A 21,310-nucleotide genomic window follows, 5' to 3' on the forward strand; every position below is an offset into this window, starting at 1 on the left:
TTGCTTGCTGGTTTCTAGCCTGACTGTGGATGCTTGAGGCCATAAGGTCTGTTACATTTGTCTAACCTGACTTTTATCAGTCATGCATCCAACTTCTTCATGAGTTGTGCTGTATCTTTCATAGCTGAGCAGGTAGCAAAATTGTATTTTTTTCTACATTCAAATGTATCTAAAGTATTCTAAGTAATTCTAAGTTTCTCAAGGTGTGGGTCTTCATAAACTTTTAGGCCCAGCACATCTACAGGCATTCGATTGTACTTCAGTCTGAAAAAGAGAAAATCTCCCTTTCTACTCTGCTTCAAAGTCAGATGTTCTATTAACTTTTCAGTAAAGTTATGTGATGGGATTATCTTTTATATCATATACATACATGTATTTTAGTCTTATGAGGGCTTGAAGCTGAAAGAATGGAGACATGTTGGCTTAGAACTTTTTGAGGAAACCAGAGCATCAGAAGTTATCAAAAGTACAGTTTTCAGTTTTTGCAGAGTTCCCTGAACAAAGTTTCTAAGCTATTTTACATATAATTGGTCAGGAAATCACAGCTACTTCTGAAATTAAGCTAAGCCTTGAAAGATGAACAGATGGTATGATCTGATATTCTAGTTTAATGAAACTAAACCATATGATTAATTCTGATCACGGTGTATATTTGAAGGCTCTCTTGACTTTGCAGATCATAGTTTTAATCAATTACTAAAAATTACTTGTAACCCTTCATTACAAGAGACCATAGCTGCACACCTCAGTGGTGGTGGTTCATGTTTGTTCTATCATTTTTATCCTTCAATTGCGTTAAGACAGAATTTTTTGACCTAAACTGATGGGATTATGTTTTAGACAATTACATACCCTGTTAATTTGTTTTTTAAGTATCTACATTTACTTGGGTTTATGGGACAAACGTATATTGCTTATGTTACATGTACAATCTAAGCTCTGGGGCACCAAATGAAACCAGCCTCCAGTGGATCAGGGTACAAGCTGATGTCCCAGACCTTCTATGGTGCAGAGGAAGAGGAAGGGAAAATGCTGAAAAGTAGATTTGTCTATCTAGATCATTTATCATGTATCTATTGACTACTTCAACAAGGGAATCTAATCCTCTCTGTAGGTTAACACAGTGGTCTAATAATTTTACTCTGGGGGAGGGAATTTTGACTTCTAGCATATCATCTGCCTTGTGATTTGAATTTCAGTGTGAGGGATGTGGATTGACCAGTACATTGCCACACAGTCTGATACAGGGCCACTCTACAAGCCTTCTGCTGAAACTGAACCACCAAATATCTATGCATTAATGTTTTGTGAAGTTGAAGAGTGTATATATAGAAAGGTTTTGTTGTGAAAGGAAAACACAGATCTGGTTCCAGTTTCTTGTGCTGTAGATATATTTTGTCTTGAAGACCCTGTGACAGGGAAACCTATGTTATTTCTGAATCTGGGAACAGATTTGCAGGATTTTATGTAATTTGGCATCTTGTAGGGTGTTGGGTAATACAAGCACTAGGCATATTCACCATTTGTACTCTCTTCTCTGTTAGCTGCATTAGCACACTTTGATTAATGCATTGCAATAGTGATGATTTTGTTCTAGCATTTCATCCACTGTTTTTAGAAATTGCATGTATGTGGTTGTCTGTTTAAGCAGAGTGGAACTTGGTGTTTTACAGGGAAAGCCTGGAAAAGATGGTGAACCAGGACTGAAAGGAGAACCTGTATGTATTTTACTCAGTTTCCAGTACTGTTTCTTACATTCAAAACAAGGAACTGTCTGTGCATTATAAATGGTTGATGTTTTCTAGCCTTCTGAATTGTTTACTTGAAGTTGTTGCTTTCAGTGAATTTGTGACTTCGAAAATTTTTAAGCTTTGCTGCTGCCACAGCTAAGATCCACCTATATTTGTCTCTTCTGGTTTCACTGTCTTCTACACACAGGGTTTGCCTGGAGGGTTTGGGATTCCAGGACGACCTGGGGAGCCTGGCTCAAAGGTCAGTAGTAGCTACTTTTGCTTCCTTCACGTAGAATGACTTAATAGCTTTTCTGGTGTGTTCATGGATTGCATTAAAGCAATGAATGCACATAAAGCAATACTAAATGAATGCTAAGCTGTGTGTCATCATTCAGAGACTAGGAAAAGTCAAAATGAAGGTAGTGTAGGTATCCCCAATTTAGATCTCTTATATGGGTTGATTAATGCAGGCTTTATTTTCACAAGCTCTTTGTCCAGCCAGCATAGGTATAAGTGTACTTCCCTAAAACCTCCAGTTTCTCTTTAAATAGTGCAAACCAGTACAGGCTTGCAAAGTAATTACTAATGCTGGTTATTATAGCGTTCCAGGTACTTACCATTTGGATGTTGTTATGATTCTGTATCAAATTGTTCATTTGTTGAGGGAATCTGATTTTGTTGGGAGAAAAATCTGATCTGGATTTAAAACATAAATTCTATTTTGATTTAGGGTGACAAAGGGGAACGAGGCTATCCAGGACCTCCAGGAAGAGTAAGTAAAATAAATTAGTATTTTATTTTAAACTTAAAATAAATTTAAATTTAAATTTTTTGAAAGTCAAAGTGCTCAAACAATGAGGAAAAAGAGAGATACTATGCATAGTCTGATCTTGTTCTCATCAGTCATGTCCATATTTTTCCTTAATGGAAGCAAAAGTTGGGTGCAGTTCTTTAAAGTATGTTTGAAATTTGGGAAAGGAGCCCTCAAAGAATATGAATTTCAAATGTTTTGGACTGTGAATATTATAAGTGTTGCTAATCACTACACAGTATCCAAAAGACAGATCAAAAGAGTAAATCTGTCAGCTTTGCAGTTGTGGTTTAACCTCAGCTGGTAGCTAAGTGCCAGACCGCCACTCGCTCACTCACCGTCCCTCCTCGGCATGGGATGGAAGGAGAATTGGAAAAAGGTAAAACTCATGAGATAAGAACAAGTTATTAATCAAAATAAAGTTAATAATACTAATAGTAGTAGTAGTAATAATCATGATGAAAAGGGAGATAACAGGAAGAGAGCGGAATAAAACCTGAGGAAGACAAGTGATGAACAGTGCAATCGCTCCCCGAGGAGAAATTGGCAAGAAGTACACAAGAAGAAACCAGGAGAGCAATTTATAATTTTTTTAACACCTCAGATAAAAAATGGGGTTAGTCAGGAACGAATAGATGATTGGTGGTGCTGCTTCCCAATTATGGGGAGAAATCCCCAACATCTGCTAATTTGGTTTGGAAAATTGTATGTACTTCCTGAATATTGTATTGTAAATATTAGCATCCTATATATTGAGCTCAGATCAATGTTAGCAAAAATTGGCAGACCATAACATTTTAAAATAAAGGGTAATACAAGTGGATCAGTGCTTAGACCATGTTACGGTTTTCTGGCATCATTCTTTTTGAGGAAGATGCTGTAAAAGCTCTCCACTTAATCCTGCAGTTGATGTGAAGGCATTTGGGTAGAACGGGAAATATTTATTTTCTCTGGTAATTCCTCAGCAGCTACAAGCCTCTCACTTGCTGAAATTGCAAGTATAATCAAAACTGCTGAAAATTGTCAATAAAACTAAAATGGCCTCTGTACCATCAGATGAAGATGGAGGAGATATGACGGCTCAGTTGTATGTTTCTAGTGTTTGTCCTGTGATTTAGGTGATAGATGCTGGACCAGTAGATACCTTTGGTGAAAAAGGAGACCCTGGAGTTTCAGGTTTGCCTGGACTGAAAGGTCAAAAAGGTGAAAAAGGTATGTATGTTGTCTTGTCTTTTTAATTGAGTTATACTTTCAGTTTTCTCACTAAAGGAAATTAAAATTGTACTGTCTGTGCTCAGGAGGTCTATATGACAGTGTAATGTTCCAGTTATTTATTTAATTGTTTTTAGGTTATTATATTTTGCAGTAGCTTGTAGGACACTTCTGGTTCTCAGCGTAACTAAGACTGCCTTTCAATTATAGATGAAAAATAATAAACTGGGATCAGTTTTTATGGTAGTTAAATAATTCAGCAAGATGATCTAAGAAGTATGGAAATCAACATGAACTTAAGGAGGGTAATAATGTAGAGAATCTTGAGACTCCTTTGTAAAAGTCAGTAGCTTATTTTTAATCTAAAGATTGGCTTGCATATTTTTAAAAAGGCTTCAGTAAACAGAAAATCAAGCAAAACCTGCTGGCTTTCCCCATTACAGACCTTAGCCAATTTAAGAAAAATCACTGGGAAAGTTGGCACACAGCAGGACACTTTCCCTGAATGTATTTCTTGAAGATATAGATAGATTATTTAATTTCAAATTTGATTCAGAATTTGAATATGCATGAATGTGAATTTAAATAATATCTCCTAAAAGTTCACTTTCATTGGCATTGCAGAATTCATTGCCTAATTGAAACCTTCTCTTTCTCAAGGCTTCCCTGGTGCACAAGGAATCCCAGGACCTCCAGGTATGAAATTATGACCACTGAATTTTTCACATTTTTCATGTGTTCTGGAGTGAACAGTCCTGAGGGATATTCTCCTTAGCTGCTTTCAGCTACTGCCTGACTTTCTGAACACCCAAGCAGTGACCTCTCCAGGGGTGTAATTATCCCTGCAGACACTTCCTGTAGGTTGCTTTTCTCATGTCTCTGATGTGATCCAGCCTTGTTCTTTCTGTTCTGCCCTGATAACTTTCTGCTGAAATTGAAAATGCAGTACACAGTCTGTCAGAGATAGCCCAGAGAGTATGACTGCATGGGGCAGGAGGAGTTGTTAAATGTGAATGTGTGTGAGTGTGTGCATGTATACCTGAGTATGTATGCTCATATGTAGGTCTTTGTCTTGCTCTCATTTCAGCTCTGTATGTGTTTGCATAGGTATAATAAAACAAGGTTTGTAGGAAGATATAATACTAGATCAAAGTCATTCTTGAAGGCTTCCTGCTGTTTTTGACTATGTCACTTGCTCTAATAAAAGTTATTTCTTTTGCCTAAAAATTTTGCCCTTTTCAGAGTCTTAACATCTTCACATCCATGGAAACACTGCTTTTATCTATATAAGTACATGTACATGTGTTTGAACTACACCATGATATTTTCTTTTTGAAAATTAGGCAAATCATCTGTGGACACCAGACTCTTAAGGCATTCTTCAGTGATACTATTACCTTCCTTGCTTTCATTTTCTAACTTGACAGTGAGCTAAATATGAAATTAATGTGAGCCAGAGTCAGATAGTTTCCAGGAAATCTTTCACAGGTTAGGGAGAAGATGCTATATGCCCCAGGCTGTAATGATTGCTCTTAGGCTGTAATTATGCTACAGAAACTGAGCTTTGTGTGACTTCCATATCTTCCTGCAGTGTTGCAGAAGACTCAAAATGTTTTAGTGATCAAGTGTAGTGATGAGTTGTGAATTAAGTTATTAAAATATGAAGACCTGCATGACTGTACAAATAGCTAAAAGGAGATCTTAAGTAGGATTTTTTGTAGTTGTTTAATTGCTTCTCTTTTTTGGCTGTTTTTCACTTATTATTCTTACAAACCATTTTGGTTTTAGCATACCTGAAATCTGCTAGCATTGTTGACTACTTATTTATTGAAGTTTTCAGACATGCCCTCCCTTTCTCGGTATGTTTTAGATTTGGTTTGTTATGAGGTAAGGAACTGTGTAGTAGTTTCTAGATGCAGTAGCTAAGTTAACTCCAGTGTTGCAACTATTTACTACCCAGCAAAAGGGTGTCCAACTAAATCTCAGAAAAGCACTTGATACAGATTAGGTGTGTTTGTCTAGGGACCTAACAGAAGTGAGTTTCTCTCAGTTGCAGTGAGTATATAAACTCAATTTTGTATAAATCACCAATAATTAAATACAGTCCCTTTTCTCTTTTGCACTAACATTTCTCCATTTCTCTCTAAAACCCTATGAAAGTTAATGTGTTGATAATGTTGCTGTCTCTTCATTTGTCATTTTTACATGTATGTTTTACTCTGTCCAAAGGTCGACCAATTCCAGACAGGGTAGGATCACCTGGTGTCCCTGGAGAGAGAGGTGAAAAAGGTGAAAAGGGTTCTCCAGGATTTCCTTCACCTGGAATCCCTGGAAGAGATGGTCTGCCAGGTCCCCCTGGGTTGCCTGGCCCACCAGGACCTCCAGGCAAAACAGGTGGGTAAAGTCCTTGGTTGCTTTTCACATTGAAGGCCCATAATGCACCTTAAGAAAAGAAAGAGACAGGATTATAAAAGCTATTATCAGGATATGTCTGTGCCATGGAAGAAACATATCTGAGTCGTTGATAAACCGATCTGTGTCATGAAAGAAACATAGCTGAGTTGCTGATGAACTGAGTAAAACCTGTTGCTCAATGCAGGACGCCACTTATTTCCTTACAGGGAAAGGACAAGGATTCTTTGCTAAATAAATGCTTTTAAAGTTTCTGCAAAATTCATTGTGAATTTTTAGAATATAACCAAACAATTGACCTTAACACATACTAATTTGTTCTGTGTCCTATTGTGCCAACCTAGTGATACTTGTGTATTTTCAATTAAAACAATAGTAGATACTAATACTCTTCTCAGCATAAAAGATAGCTGTTCAGTGTCACGATTTACAAGTCTGCAGTACCAGTCTGTGTAACAGATTGAACAGATGTGAGAACTGCAGTGTGAGGTACTAATTTGCCAGAAGTTTTTATTGTAAAATAAAATTACCTTTGAGGAGAATGGGGTCATAGAAAGGCTTGGGTTGGAAGGAACCTTAAAGACCATCTGGTTCCAACCCCCCAGACATAGGCAAGGATGCCACCCACTAGATCAGGCTAAACACCTGCTTTATAGAGTAAATGAAAAGCCAGTAATGATGTGAAAACTATATAATAATATCAGTAGTAATGATAACAACATTACACACATTTTATTAGATTGTAATAAAGCAATTTTAAAGAGAAAAATTGTTTTTCTCTGCAATGAAGCAATAACCAAGTACCTGTGGAAGTGGTCCATGCTAAATAGCTCCTTACAACTGCTGTTTTAACTCTTTGATAGAAAACTTTGGCTATAAGTGATACTGACATTGTGAGTTAAATTATCATTTCAACATCAAGAATGATATCCCTATTACAATAGTTTAGGTACTTTAAAGCTATTGAAAGAAACATTATTCTCTATGGAATTCCTAAACCAAAGATACTTTGTTCAAAAACAGGTGAAGATGCCTAGTTGTTGCTGTATTTGCCAGTGAAGCGGTACAATCCAGCATGTAGAATATGGAATTAAATAGCTAAATACTACATTTTCCTAAAAATAAGAGCAATTCCTGTTTTTCACACAAGTTACTGTCATTGCTTAATTCTGCTCCTTCCCCAGATACTTCTTTAGCTTTCTCCAAGTCCATAATGGGAAGCAATTTTTTTTCATTTAACTTGCTTTCCAAACTTCACATTAGCATTTTGACCACTTGCTATGGCCAGAATGATGTCTCATTATATTGGGTCAGATCCTGCATCGTATCATCAAACAGAACAAGCACTATTCATATTCTTATATCAAGCCTGCTAAATATTCTCGTTGGTTACCTATTTCAGATACTAACATATGAGGTTTGTTGTCTTCAGGAAGCTTGATTGGTGTGAAAAAGTTAAATAGAAGTTAAATAGATGGTGAAAAGCCGCTCTTATCTAGAAAGTTTTCTAAAATGTTGAAAACAGAAGTCAGGGTACAAAAACACATTCTTAATGAATTTCTTCAGAACATTAATACTTCCCATTCTATTCAGGGTCAAAACATCAGTTTTTCACGCACAGTACTTTTCTAAGCCAAAACTTAAAATGAAAATAGATTTTATGTTGAAATTGTTTGTAACCTTTTTATGGCAGAGCCTGTATTTTCTCTGTAATTCTCATGGTTTCTTAAGAATAAGAATACAGAATCCCAGTGAAATTTTTTCAAGTAAATCCAATAAAGGAGTAAAATGCTATCCTGACTTAGCACTTTTCATAGGTAATATTTCAGGTATGACATAAATGCAACCCTATAAAGGAAACTTGCGCTTGTCAAAACAATATTCTTTATTGCATTTTCATTTCAGATGGAATTGATCAGTGCCAGCAGGGAGAACCTGGTGCACCAGGTAGTCCTGGACTTCCAGGAAGAGATGGATTTCCAGGAGAGATGGGAGAGAAAGGTAATAATATTTTAAAGTGATTGTATTCTAATGATCCTTAGCCTGGAGCTTGGGTATGTAAAGAGGCTGAGCAAATTAGACTGGATCCAGACAAAGTGTACTTAAAGCTAGTTAAATACTTAATGGACATGGAAGATGTTTCTGGACTCTCTGGTGGGTAAAGAAGGATATTGTGTATTGAATTGTGTGATATGTTTCACTTGGCCTGTTTATTGCTGGGAAGCGATAAAGGATGGCCCACTGCTGCAAAAGGAGCTGGGAAGGAAGAAAGAAAGGGTTGAGTATAGCCCCATGCAATGGAAAGTGAGCCGTTCATGGCAATTTAAGATGTGAATTCTGAGATGAAGATTTAGAGAGGGGCAGAGGAGTTGAGAATGAAAATGGTTTATGAGTCATTGCCATGAGTATAATTGAAGATAAAATTTTAACACCTATGAACAACCTTAGGCTGGACATTAGGAAGCCGTGCTTCACAGAAAGGGTGTCTGGGCATTGGACTGGGCTGCCCAGGGAGGTGATGGCGTTGCCATCTCTGGAGGTGTTTAAGGAAAGACTGAATGTGGCACTGAGTGCCATGGTCTGTTGACATGGTGCTATTTGGTCATAGGTTGGACTTGATGATCTCAGAGGTCTTTTCCAACCTAAATTTCTGATTCTGTAAATAGGACTGTTAACTGCATGTTTTAGCAGTATTGACTAAATGGATGTTTAAAAAAAATGAGCTGTACCCATTTACTTGATGATTGATCCTTCCTTATCTCGTTCTGTTCACTGTTTTTCTGCAAAATTACAGTAACTACAGAAGTTTTCCTTTTTCTGCTTTAATAATTTTATTTTCTCTATACCCAGAAAATATTAAGAAAAGAATATTTCTTTTATTCTTTTTAATCCTCTTTAACCTGGTCCCCTTTAACCATTCTCTTCAATATTAACCCTAGGATAAGACTTACATTGATTTTCACGCCATTCCTTTAAAAATTTTAAAGAATGTTGAACATCAATTTGCTGATATTTTCTCCTTGAAGCATGGAATTAGAAGTAAAAATTTACTTAAGTATTAAATTGACATTTGCCCTGAATTCAACTGCTTGCAGTATTGAATCTTTTGTTGTTATTCAAGCGCTTTGCTGTTTTCTTTTTTCAGGTGACAAAGGTGAAGCCTGTGCCTTGTGTGATAAAGTAGGACCTCCTGGACTTCCAGGACCACAAGGGCCACCAGGTCCAGCAGGTAAAAACTCCTTAATTACCCAAGAATGAGCTATGTAGGCTAAATTCTAAAAAATGCAGCACACATAATAAAATTAATTACTTTTTGTCCCACTAATCAAATTGTTTGTGAAATTAATGAAAGGACTAATGAAAGGAGGGTGGAATATTCCTATTTTTGGCCTGATTCCAGATTTCCAATACAACCAACCAGAATAACCATGGAAGGAGAATCTGTCCACAATGAAGGAGCTTTGCAAATCGTGGCCCAAATATTTTCACAGTGAGAAATAATGTGGGAACCATTTGCCTATGTGCCCAGGCTTGTCAATGACCCATACATTTGTTTCCAATTGCAGCACTAAATTCTGTAGCCCAAAAAAAAAAATATTTTTTGCTACCATATGAGAGATGTGACACATGCCAAAAATTACATTATACCTAATGTTTGTTCTAGTGGCTGTTCAGAAAAATGAATGTGGTTTAGGTAGTTTCAATTCTGCATTGGTTAAATGAATTGGTGAATTCATTCCTAAGTCAAATGAATCATCAACTTCCAAGTTTATTAATGCAGACATGTAACACATGAGTGCATGAACCAAGACAGCTTCACTGGCTTTAGCAGCATTATGCTGATCTAACTGGGGATGGAATGAGACACTTTAAAAGGGATCACAAGGAATTCACATACAATGAGCTATTTGTAAAAGCATGTAATAAATTAAACTATATTTTTGTCTATCTGAAAAGGTTTCCCAGGACAAGCGGGTTTCAAGGGTGACAGAGGCTTACCTGGACTTGATGGCCTTCCAGGGGTACCTGTAAGTAATGCCTTGCCAAATACTACATGTCCTACTAGGCATGTGATCAAAAAACATGTGATGATTGGTGTATCAGTGTGGGTGTGTAATAGTTCTGTTTAAAAACAAAACAAACCTCCAAAAACCAGTGCACTGATATGATAAAATTAAGGTTAACTATGCCTAATAAAATACAGTAGGAAGAAGTGGGCTTGAATTGTAAGACCTAAAAAAGACCTGTGAGATATTGGTTATACTTCTGAGTTTATCCGTCATAAGAACTCAGCAGGATGTGTGACTTTCTGTCTGAGCAAGCTAAGCAGTGGAGCTGGGTAAAGAGTAGGATTTTTCAGGAAACAGATGCCAGTCTTCCCTGATCTTTTTGTGAATTGTTCCAATAAGTCTTTGCTGTTGAGTACAAATATATTGAGAGAGAAACAGTGCCATCTGGTGTAGTGTAAGCAATATAATGTTAGCATGCAGCATACTGTGGCAGTTTTCCTGAATTTTGAATCAAAGAATAATAGAATATGCTGAGTTGGAAGGGGCTCATCAGGAACATCAGGTGCAACTCCTGGTCATGTGAAGGACATCCCAAACATCACACCATGTCCTGAGAGAGTTGTCCAAATGCTTCTTGAACTCTTGTCAGGCTGCTGTTGTGACCACTTCCCTGGGGAGCCTCTTCCGGTGCTAAACCACCCTCTGGATGTAAAACCTTTTCCTGATATCCAACCTAAACCTCCACTGACTCAGCTTCATGCTGTTTCCTCTAGTCCTGTTATTGTTCACAAGAGTGAAGAGATTGGTGTCTGCCCCTCCTTGTCCTCTCATGAGGAAGTTGTAGACTGTGATGAGATATGCCCTCAGTTTCCCCTTCTTCAGGCTGAACAAATCAAGTGACATCAGCCATTCCTCATAAGGCTTCCCCTGAGGACCCTTCACCATCCTCGTGGCCATCCTCTGGATGCTCTCCAATGGTTTAATGTCTTTTTTATATTGTGGCACCCAAAACAGTGTTCAAGGTGAGGCCACCCCAGTGCAGAGCAGAGTGGGACAATCCCCTCCCTTGCCCGGCTGGCGATGCTGTGCCTGATGCCCCCCAGGACAGGGTTGGCCCTCCTGGCTGCCAGGGCACTGCTGACTCAGGTTCAGCTTGTCATCTGCCAGGACCCCCAGGTCCCTTTCTGTGGCACTGCTCTCCAGCCTCTCACTCCCTGGTCTATCCACATGTTCAGGATTGCCCCATCCCAGGTGCAGAATCTGGCACTTGCCCTTGTGCTGCTGATTGCCCATCTCTCTGATTTGTTGAGGTCTCTCTGCAGGGCCTTTCTGCCCTCGACGGAGCTGACAGCTCCTCCCAGTTTATTGTCATTGGCAAACTTAGTATTCCTTCAAGTCCTGCATCCAGGTTGTTAATAAAGATTTTGGGGAGTGTCCGCAGCATGTTCTGTAAAACAGTTAGTAAGAAGGAAAGTTAAATACTTCTGAAGAAATAAAGGAAAGCTGTGAAAGTGGGTAGCATCCTTATAAGATTACTCGTAAGTTATGTTGAGGCAGAGCAGCATGTCTCTCAGTAAGGCCAGAAGCAGAAGAGCCGTAAGTGTAACACTTGTCTCAAATGTAACACAGATGACTGCTAGATGAGCAGTATACTACCGCAGCTATGTTTGATCTTGTCACAGTCCACTCAAGTGCCCCTATGGACACTGAGGTTTGCTATGAAAACCTACCTCAGCATACCTGTTCCTGTAGCATAATGTGGGTTTTAACACCATTCCTAGTGTGAATAGACTGAGTCTTCCCAGACCCCTTCTCCCCAAAGCTGTTTCATTACAGCTGATCCTTTCTGACAACATAACTTCTCAGTGACATTCACGTTTATCACACACTGGAGTTATGCGAGCTCCCTCTATCACCAGTGGTGATTCAACTTGTTTTTACTTCAGAAGTAAAAAAACCCCCACTTGTATGAATTCATTACTCAAGGAATCTGGTTCTCTCCCTGAAGTATAAATAAAGCCTTGATGCCTGAATTCGGCCAATGAAAGTTCGCTAAGATGAATCCTTTATCCATTGCCACCACAATAAATTGCATTACCTAGTGACCGAATGTACTATAGTATCAATGGAATCCATGAAATAAACAGTGGGAAAAAAATGGAAGACATTCTAATGTATTTAAGCTTTTTTGTTGTCTGACATTTGTTCTTGGCACATGTTTTGCCACACCTTTATATTTTACTTTTATTGCCTCGTAAGTTCTGTTCATGTCTTTAATCAGACAAGGACTGGCTGCTGTTCTGAATGCTTTTAAGCTTGTTTTGCTCCTCAAAGTTCAGCCAGGTGGTGATCCAGCATATAATTTAACTTGGAAAAACTACATAGAGGCCAGCCTTGCAAGCTGACATTGTCTACAGCCATGCCAGAACATCAGAGTGTGATTCAGAACACTCCAATGCTAATGAAGAGATTACCAGTGACCATGTTCTGGTTCAGGCTGAAGTGGAGGGCACACATGGGCTGTACGTAGTGGACATTGCCCATGAAGTTTGTGTTTCACTACCCTAGTGAGCAGCTCTGATTCACTAGAAATTATAGAGACTGTTTCCATAAGAAGAGTTCATTCAAGTCCTAGAAAATATGTAGGGAAAAATTGAAATTCTGGAAATCCTGTAGGTATACCATTAGGTAGATGATTTCTGTCCAGAAGAGGTTACAAAACTATTTTCCGAGCCTATGCCTTCCTATGCATAGTGTTTTGCTATTACCAGCTGACTGCGTCCGCTGTTCAAAATCAATAAATATTAATAATGAAGGAACACATGTATTCACATCCACTGAATGTCATTAATAAACTACCCAGGGAGAAGCTTTCTGCTTCCAAGACTTCTGTGTCTTGGAAAATATTCTCATTTGACCTCCTCAGCCAAAAACTTGGTGGTTCCCTTGATTTGGGTCTAAACTTCAGTTTTTGGAGGTTTGTTTTCTTTTGTATCAGTTGAAGGGTTTGTAGGGCAACTGATGACATCTGAATTTATAAAATTTCAGGGCCCCCCCGGTACTCCAGGACTTATGGGCAGCCCTGGGGCAAAAGGAGAACCTGGAGATTTTACTTACGATTCTATCCTGAAAGGGGAAAAGGGAGATCCTGGTTTCCCAGGACAACCAGGTATTCCTGGAAGAGAAGGAAGACCAGGAAAAGATGGATTTCCAGGTCCCCAGGGTCCAAAAGGAGCAGCGGTATGATTGTTTCTTTATGTTTACGTATTGTCCTACTGTGTGTTTATTTATGTTTACTTGCTGTGCTATACATTCTGTCTTTCAGATCAGAATTCACATGCTTTTGTGCCCTATACATGCTTTATGTATATTTGCCTCATTCATTTTTCCACATCTATTACTTACCTTGAGGGGTACATTCTTCCTCAGAAGAAGATTCCATTTTCACTGGAAATAATGAGGAAGACAGTTTTTCAACAACAGACTATTTCAGAGCTAGATTTTGACCATTTCTCTTTGCATGTCATGCAAATAAGTGATCTGATCCAAATGCATTCAGCATGGCTTGTTACTGTCAGGACCATAGAGAAAAGGTTTGGACATGGACAGTAGTTTTATTCCTTTCTGCCTTTCTCACAGCTTGATAGTGAGAACTGGTGTGAACGATTTAGCTGATATTTGAATTCAGTTATCCATGTAGAAATTGTTAATACAAGATTCAAGTCCGTTGTAGCATATTTCTCTTCTTGTAGAAATGAATGCTTCAAAATCTTGCACTGATAGAGTTCAGCTGATGTATGATGATACGGAGCTGAAAGTGGAGCTCACATCTGCTCCCAGATCCACTACTGGAAACATGGACTACGTGTTCCAGTTAGCTGCATTGCTAGATGTGATTTCCATGTGCTATTCCACATGGAACCTAGTTCTGTTTCCATTGAGCCCAGTAGAAAAAATCCACTTTTTTCAACATTACAGGCACCTGTGCTAAATCCCAGTTACAAAGTATTCAGAGGACGATGTGTTCTGTCTTGCCAGCTAGGCAAGAAGTACACTTACACTTTCCAAAAATTAGGGTACAGCTGGCTTGAAAGGAGAACGTGGTCCCCCTGGCCAGCCTGGATTCCCTGGAGTGCGTGGTGAAAGAGGTTTTCCTGGCCCACCTGGGATAGGTACTGCAGGATTACCTGGTGAAAAAGGAGACAGAGGCTTTGCTGGAACCCCAGGTTTACCAGGACTTCCAGGTAATGCTATAATGTGCTTAAAAACATACCAAAAAAAGATTTTAAAATTTGTGCCCTTTAAGTGGTACAGCCTAGAGGATCATCAGAATTTAAGCCTGAAATAAAAAGACTTTCTAATTTAAATCAGTGTTTGCTTTCAACAGTATAATTGCAAATTTTTGAGGGCAGTTCTCTTGAAGAATTTGCTAGGCAAAATGGGATATTTAGGGTCATCCTAGTTTTCTATGAATCTTCTACCAAAAAAACTTCATAACAAGTCTCTTGTAATGGTATGGATGAACTAATAATGCTGTCAAGGTAGAACTCCCTTGTTTTATTTCATCTGTTCCTGTACTCTAATAAAACTTTACATTTACAGGAGCAAAGGGTGAAGCAGGACGAACTATATCTCTCCCTGGACCTCCTGGGGCAGATGGCCTTCCTGGGCCACCTGGTTTCCCTGGACCCCAAGGTACAGCAGTTTGTTAATCTTTGGCTGATTATTAAAATGGTTCTGTTCCCCAGAAGTTAGCCTTTGTGTTAACATTTGTCTTGTTTTCATTTGCAAAGGTGACAAAGGGAATCCTGGGCTTCCAGGTAGACCTGGCCTACCAGGAGAAAAAGGTGCTGTCGGGCAGCCAGGTATAGGGTTCCCTGGACCTCCCGGTCCCAAAGGTAAGATAAAGCTATCCATCTAACAGAGCTGGTGTAACTGTAGTGTGGATGGAGGCCTGCACTGTCATCCAGCCATAGCTGCATGGGATTTGGGAGGTGCAGCTGAGGAAGCTCCCTTGCAAAAGTCAACCAGCACCACAGTGAGCATTCTTTCGATGCACACTTGCTTTGTGTAGTGCAGTGGTGCAGCTACAGACAATGTCACAGCTACTGCCAGAATAGAAAGTGATACAGTACAGCATCTTACATTGCAGCAACTGAAGTAGCTGAGATGAGATGACCCTTCTGGGAGATCAAAAACACTGTGTGTAATTGGTCAAAATAATATGCTGATGTAACTACAACTGTTTTGGGCCAGAGCTTACAGCTTTGCTGGGTCCCAGACAGCTGAGAGTGGTTTGGTTAGAACTCCAGCTTACTCAACATAAGAGTAGTCTTACCTCCGTGACCATTGTAAGGGTATGCAAGTAGCTTAGAGGGAGACTAAATGTTCATATTATAGTTCTAGATTTTTTGAGGATGTGCTGCTGCTCATTCAGAACTAGATGACTGAACTTTCAGCAGCCACCTCAATCACCAAAATTCTTGTGTGTCTTCATTATTATTTCTTATGATTCCACACACCAATGAACTGGGAGGGTCAGAAATTTAATAAGGAGAAAGGGCATATTTTTCTCTGTAACCATGTCTGGTTCCTCTGAGACTGCATTGGGACCTGAACAGAAAAGGCCCATTGTATCTGGAAAAGAATTGCTGTTTGCACTTCGATGCCAGAAGAAAGGAATGACACATTAAATATATTTCTTTAAAGGACCCTTCCATGAACTCAGCTCTGCCCAATGACATTCTGGGTCTTAGCCTTAAAGCTGGATTTCTGCCTGCTTCGTCTGAATTTGTTGTGCGTGTGCTGGTGTGGAGTGAGTGCAATCTTTGTTGAAGTTGTTCTGGGTTTGCAGAATGTTGTAGGTATTCCTTCCTGCATTCCCAAGGTGCAGTTCATGGGCTAGGTGTGGGATAGAAACCTTCTGTATGCAACCCACAGTGGGACATGTAGAACGTGTCACAAGGTCTGTATTGCACAGAAGGTGTTGATTCACAGACTGTGCATCCCTCAGTCTGATGTCCCACACATTAAGTTGCATTTTTCTGAAGAAGACTTTGGGAACCCAGTTTTGAAGGCTGTTTCTCACAAGGGAGATGGGAGATGAACCCACACGGCTATTTATTTAAGAGGAGACACTCAGCATTTATTTCTTCTGAGTGGTTGTTTCTCATCAGAAGCCAACTGCCACACAAACATCAGCATTTGAATCTTTATTGGGACATTTGAGTACTGGCATCCCTAGGAGTTTGACTACACAGATCTTTTTTAACACATCCCTGTGAATAGTTCAGTTAGAGGCCTGAAGAAACAGCAGAGGTCACTTTCAGAGAGAGACAGTAATGATGTGAGAAATGTTTTGTTTTGTTTTATAGGTTTCCAAGGTCAGCCTGGCTCACCTGGTCTGCCAGGAACTCCAGGAACCCCTGGTCTGGATGGTTTGCCAGGAGTTCCAGGTTTACAAGGCCAAAAGGTAGATGTCAGCTGCTGGTAGTGTTAATCTGTGACTCCCCATGTTAACAGGAACGTGTGCAAAGAAAAATGCACGAAAAGTTGGCCAAATTCTCTTTCATTTTATGTTTCCCACTCTGCACACAAGGGGACAGAATAGATGGATAAATACTTGACATTAACACTAAAGGGCTTACAAGTCTCTCCTGAAGTCATGTATAGAGGTCTATACATTAGCCCTATACTGCATGATTTAAATAAATTTAGCAAATTATATACTGGTTTTGATGTGTTGATTCCTAATCTATTGTGTTTCTTTGGCTAGGGTGAACCTGGTGTAGGTCTCCCTGGCCCTAAGGGATTGCCAGGACCCCCTGGCCCAGCTGGCATCCCTGGAGAAAAGGGAAATCCAGGACTGCCTGGCTTACGTGGCGAGCAAGGCTTTCCGGGCATACCTGGACAGCAAGGATTCAGAGGTAACATCACTGGAAAAATACACTTTTGTGTTTGTATTTCTTTTTAAAGTCACTCTCCAGTAGATGCAGCAAAAAGTCTATTCATCACTGAAATATCCTACTGATATCTCAGGGAATTGCCCCTTTTCCTTCTCATTTTTTCCTACCACCCACCAGTAGCAAATGTTAGCAGCAAAGAGCAGCCCTTCCTCCAAGCCCAGGCTTGGAGGTGTTGGAGGCTGAATGAGGTCCTGTTGGCCATGTGCTTCCAGAACACCTTGTCTTGCATCTTCAGCAAGCAAGCATCAGAGAATGCTTGGTCTATATTTCTCTTGTCTCCCTGCAGGTGATCCTGGTCTCCCAGGTCTCCAAGGCTTGCAGGGCCCTCCAGGCGCACCGGGGCTGGGCCCTCCAGGATTGCCAGGACCTGCTGGGCAGCCAGGACCCCAGGGACCACCAGGTGAGAGGAGAATACTCCCATGATGGTGCTTAGGAGCAGAATTTTGACATAAGTGGATAACAGTGGTAAAAGTGTTGCTTGAGACCTTTCTGCATTATGAGGTTGGTGGGGGTGAATGGGGGGACATGCTAGTGGGCCTCCTCCATCTGGTCCAGAATGCAGGGTGGGCCTCTTAAGAGGATGCTGGTGTTTGGATTGGTCTCCTTGGGTCATTGGTGGGTAATAGATACAGGTTCAAAGCCTCTCCTAGGAAATAAGGACTGGTTCTGCTGTCTGCCTTTGAGTCTTCATCCTCCATGCCATGTAATTTGTGAATCACAGGTGGACATGATTAGGTATGCTTATTGATGATGTTCCTTGTTCTTTGTTAAGGACTAATCCTGTATCTTCTGTTTTTCCTAGGGTTTCCTGGAGTAAAAGGAGAAAGGGGCTTCCCTGGTGTCCCAGGTCTAGATATGCCAGGACCGAAAGGGGAAAAAGGCAGCCAGGGCCAGCCAGGAGTCCCGGGCTCTGTGGGGTTACCTGGCCTGCCAGGTCCACAGGGGGCTGTTGGACTGAAAGGATCAGCAGGTAAACACCCTGCCCCTTAGAAACCAGCATCTTTGACAACTGTTGTATTAAGTTGTGGTAGCATACTCTTACATTCATTTAGGAATTGATCCATCAGAGAGCCCAAGCTTGGGAAAACACATGGACTGAAATCAGTAAAGCAGCTCTGTGCACATGTAACTGAACTGCTGCTGAAGTCCTGGCATGGATCAAATCCAGCAGTTTGAAGGAACTGCCTTTCTCCTGTAATAATGAAAGGAGATTATTCTGCACAGTTTTAGTTACAGAGTATGGTTTTAATAATGCCTTTGTTAATGACAGCATTGTTTGCTGTAATAGGAAGTTTTAAGAATTTGTCAAAAACCCGTTACAAACTGTTTTTCTCTAGTTTTCATAATGCTGTTTTTACTGTTCTTTTTTCTATTGGGCTGTTTTTGTTTAATCATCTTCTTTGTCCCATTTTTCCTTAAGTAATGTAATTCCTAATATGATAGGCAGTAAATAATTCTGTTTCTTGTACTTCTTTACACTTCCTGCTTAATTTTTTTCATTCACTCTTCTCCTTTGGCTTCAGGACCCAAAGGAGAAATGGGAGTTATGGGAGCTCCTGGATTGCCAGGAATTCCTGGACCAGCTGGAGATCGAGGGTTACCTGGTGAAAAAGGTAAGAGAGTGATTTTCTCAAAATAAAAATTGTGGAACCCACCTTTTTCCCAACAGAAGTCGGGAAATAACCAAATATAAGGATTATACTTGACCTAAGGAATAGTTTATGTCAGGTAACTTCTCTCTGAGTTAGAAACACTGTACCAGGCCATATCCTAGGAACTGTCGTATTTGGGCTTCAAGGCATGATTTTTGATCCATTCTTCAACAACATAAGAGTTTGCTAGGTGTGGGGCTGCTATAGGTATTACTCCAAGAATAATACAATATTTGAAATTATTAAAAGCCAGCGGGAAGGTCTTAATTAAGAGCCTCAGATAATGCTCTGTATTACTGCCAAACTCCTGTCCTTATTGTTTCAAGAGTCTAAAATTAATGGCTGTGAAGTGGAAAAATATGTCAACTTTTTGACAGAGCTATTGTGAAGTATAAAAAAAAACACTTCATAGGAGCTGTTCCAGAACATGGTATTTGGTGCTAAAAATCTGAATAAATAGCCAGTTTAATTTGTTGTTGTCTACTAAATATTTTTGCAAAGTTTTATATGCCCCTGTAACATTCAGTGCTGTTTCTTTATAGGTAGCCAAGGTTTCAAAGGTGTAATTGGACCACAGGGTGATCCTGGTGTTAAGGGAGATAAAGGTGAAGCTGGTCTCCCAGGAAAACCTGGAACAATAGACAACATGGACATGGTTAGCCTCAAAGGCCAGAAGGGAGATCAAGGAGAAAAAGGTAACTTTAGTTTCTAACTGTGAGTAAGTGTAATTAACACTCATATACTACCAAACAGCAGTACTTTGAATTCAGTTTTGTGTTAGTTTTAGGCAACAGTTTTTAAAATAAGATTAAAGAATTTCACACAGCAAATGTAGATATTTTCCTAGTGTTTTTCAACTCTATAGAAACAAAGATTAATCACAGAGCAATAGGGTTTTGGTTGAATAGAAGAGGTTCAATTTGTCCTTTTTTAATTGATTTTACCTCTTTAATCAGAAGACTCTCTGAAAAGAAGTTTTAGAAGTAAGAATAGAGCTTTCCAGAAGGGAAAAGCTGTCTTTCATGTAAAACATGTAGTTGTGGCCATGAAGATCAACTGATAGTGTAAGAAAAAAAGTGAGCAGCCTTTTTTGACATGTGTTTCTTTGTGACCTGAAGAAAATTCAGAAAAGAAATGCATTTATGCCACTGATACCAAGAGATCAACTTATATAAATTTATAAACATCTGGTAGTATGCAGGAGAAAGGCAATCAGTTTTCTGTTTAGAAACTTCATGGCTATAGATTTGTTAGCTTTTTTAGATCATGCATTCTTCTTGGATTTTTATTCTTATTGCTAGTTGATAAATTAGTTGTTAGAAATAATTTTCTCTCCTTCATTTCTTTTAAAAGAAAAAATTGTGTATATTCTGCATATTTTTAGTATGTTCTTTAATATGTTCTTCTTATCATAATTTACTTTTTATTAAAAAAAACGTAAGTGTTTTTAATAAATAGTAACCTTTTTTAGTTCAAATAGTGTAGAAGTGTGGAGCTTAGAAGGGAGCTACTGAGATCATGTAGTCTTTCATTTTTTTCTCAACCAAATCCGTCAGGCTTTAATAATATATCATGTTTTCTGAAACAATTACTGTTCTTTTTACACTTTCTGATTTCTTCCCAATTTGGCTCATCCTTGTTAGAGTGCACATTGCTGAAACAAGCAAAGTACTTCAGCTCAGGTCAGGCTAGAATAAAATTTCCCTTTCTTGAAACAACAGCTGACTGAGTTTGTGATTAGCTGTAATTCTTAGTCCCTTAGCTCTGGACTACTGCCTGTGTAATAATTTTTCATTTTGTATGCATCTTTTTGACTTCTCCTTATCACACATATGGTGTACCACACTTTTGATTTTCACTGTGATGAGTTTCAAGCTTTACTTGAACTCTTCAAAATCCTTCTGTAGTCTAATCCTGTCCTCTTTTTGAGCCTTTCCTTTTGGGTGACATCTGTACATTTCATCAGTGTATTCCAGGGCAGACTCCTCTCCAGTTTGACAGTGAATCACTAATAACTATACTATGTTGTATTTGAACTGTGGAAACAGGAGAGTATCCCAGTCTTAGCTACCTCTTTTCTCCATGTCCTGGCTAATTGTTAGAAGGAGATCTGGGCTCACGTGTTCTGGTTGGGTCTCAGAGAAACCTGGGCATGTGGGTAAGTAGTGCCTTGCAGCTTGGGCAGCCAGGGACTGCAGGGGAGGGCATGAGCAAGTATGGAGTACATCTACCCTTCAGCTGAGATGCAGCTTCTGAAAGTACTTTTAATGAAGCTCCCAGCCTATAAAGATTTCATCTAGATTGTTTCTTCTTGTTTGTTTCTGATCTTGTGGTTTGTAAAGTCTTAAAACCACATAGGTTGTGGTTTTCACTATTTCCTTATCTACTACTGGCATGTAGGATGATTAATTTTATTTTATTTCTAGAAATCTAAATTAGGCACACTGGTTACATGCAAATAAAGAAACCTTTGCTGAGAAATTCAAATGGTTAATTTCTTTGGTTTCTAATTTAC

General features: G+C 39.3%; 1 protein-coding gene across 1 annotated transcript in view; it reads left to right on the forward strand.

Annotated features, from left to right (window-relative positions):
• COL4A1 (collagen type IV alpha 1 chain) overlaps positions 1-21,310 on the forward strand; it is a 120,555-nt gene that overhangs the window by 74,613 nt on the left and 24,632 nt on the right. The window contains exons 16-34 of the mRNA XM_039550060.1: positions 1,674-1,718; positions 1,939-1,992; positions 2,464-2,505; positions 3,663-3,756; positions 4,417-4,452; positions 5,986-6,150; positions 8,074-8,169; positions 9,314-9,397; positions 10,126-10,196; positions 13,227-13,418; positions 14,254-14,422; positions 14,781-14,873; positions 14,972-15,076; positions 16,553-16,650; positions 16,954-17,104; positions 17,430-17,543; positions 17,946-18,113; positions 18,667-18,756; positions 19,338-19,490. Coding sequence (XP_039405994.1) covers positions 1,674-1,718; positions 1,939-1,992; positions 2,464-2,505; positions 3,663-3,756; positions 4,417-4,452; positions 5,986-6,150; positions 8,074-8,169; positions 9,314-9,397; positions 10,126-10,196; positions 13,227-13,418; positions 14,254-14,422; positions 14,781-14,873; positions 14,972-15,076; positions 16,553-16,650; positions 16,954-17,104; positions 17,430-17,543; positions 17,946-18,113; positions 18,667-18,756; positions 19,338-19,490 — 2,020 coding nt within the window. The remainder of the gene's footprint in view (positions 1-1,673; positions 1,719-1,938; positions 1,993-2,463; positions 2,506-3,662; positions 3,757-4,416; positions 4,453-5,985; positions 6,151-8,073; positions 8,170-9,313; positions 9,398-10,125; positions 10,197-13,226; positions 13,419-14,253; positions 14,423-14,780; positions 14,874-14,971; positions 15,077-16,552; positions 16,651-16,953; positions 17,105-17,429; positions 17,544-17,945; positions 18,114-18,666; positions 18,757-19,337; positions 19,491-21,310) is intronic.

The sequence above is a fragment of the Corvus cornix genome, chromosome 1 (assembly GCF_000738735.6).
Source record: "Corvus cornix cornix isolate S_Up_H32 chromosome 1, ASM73873v5, whole genome shotgun sequence".
Classification (NCBI taxonomy): domain Eukaryota; kingdom Metazoa; phylum Chordata; class Aves; order Passeriformes; family Corvidae; genus Corvus; species Corvus cornix.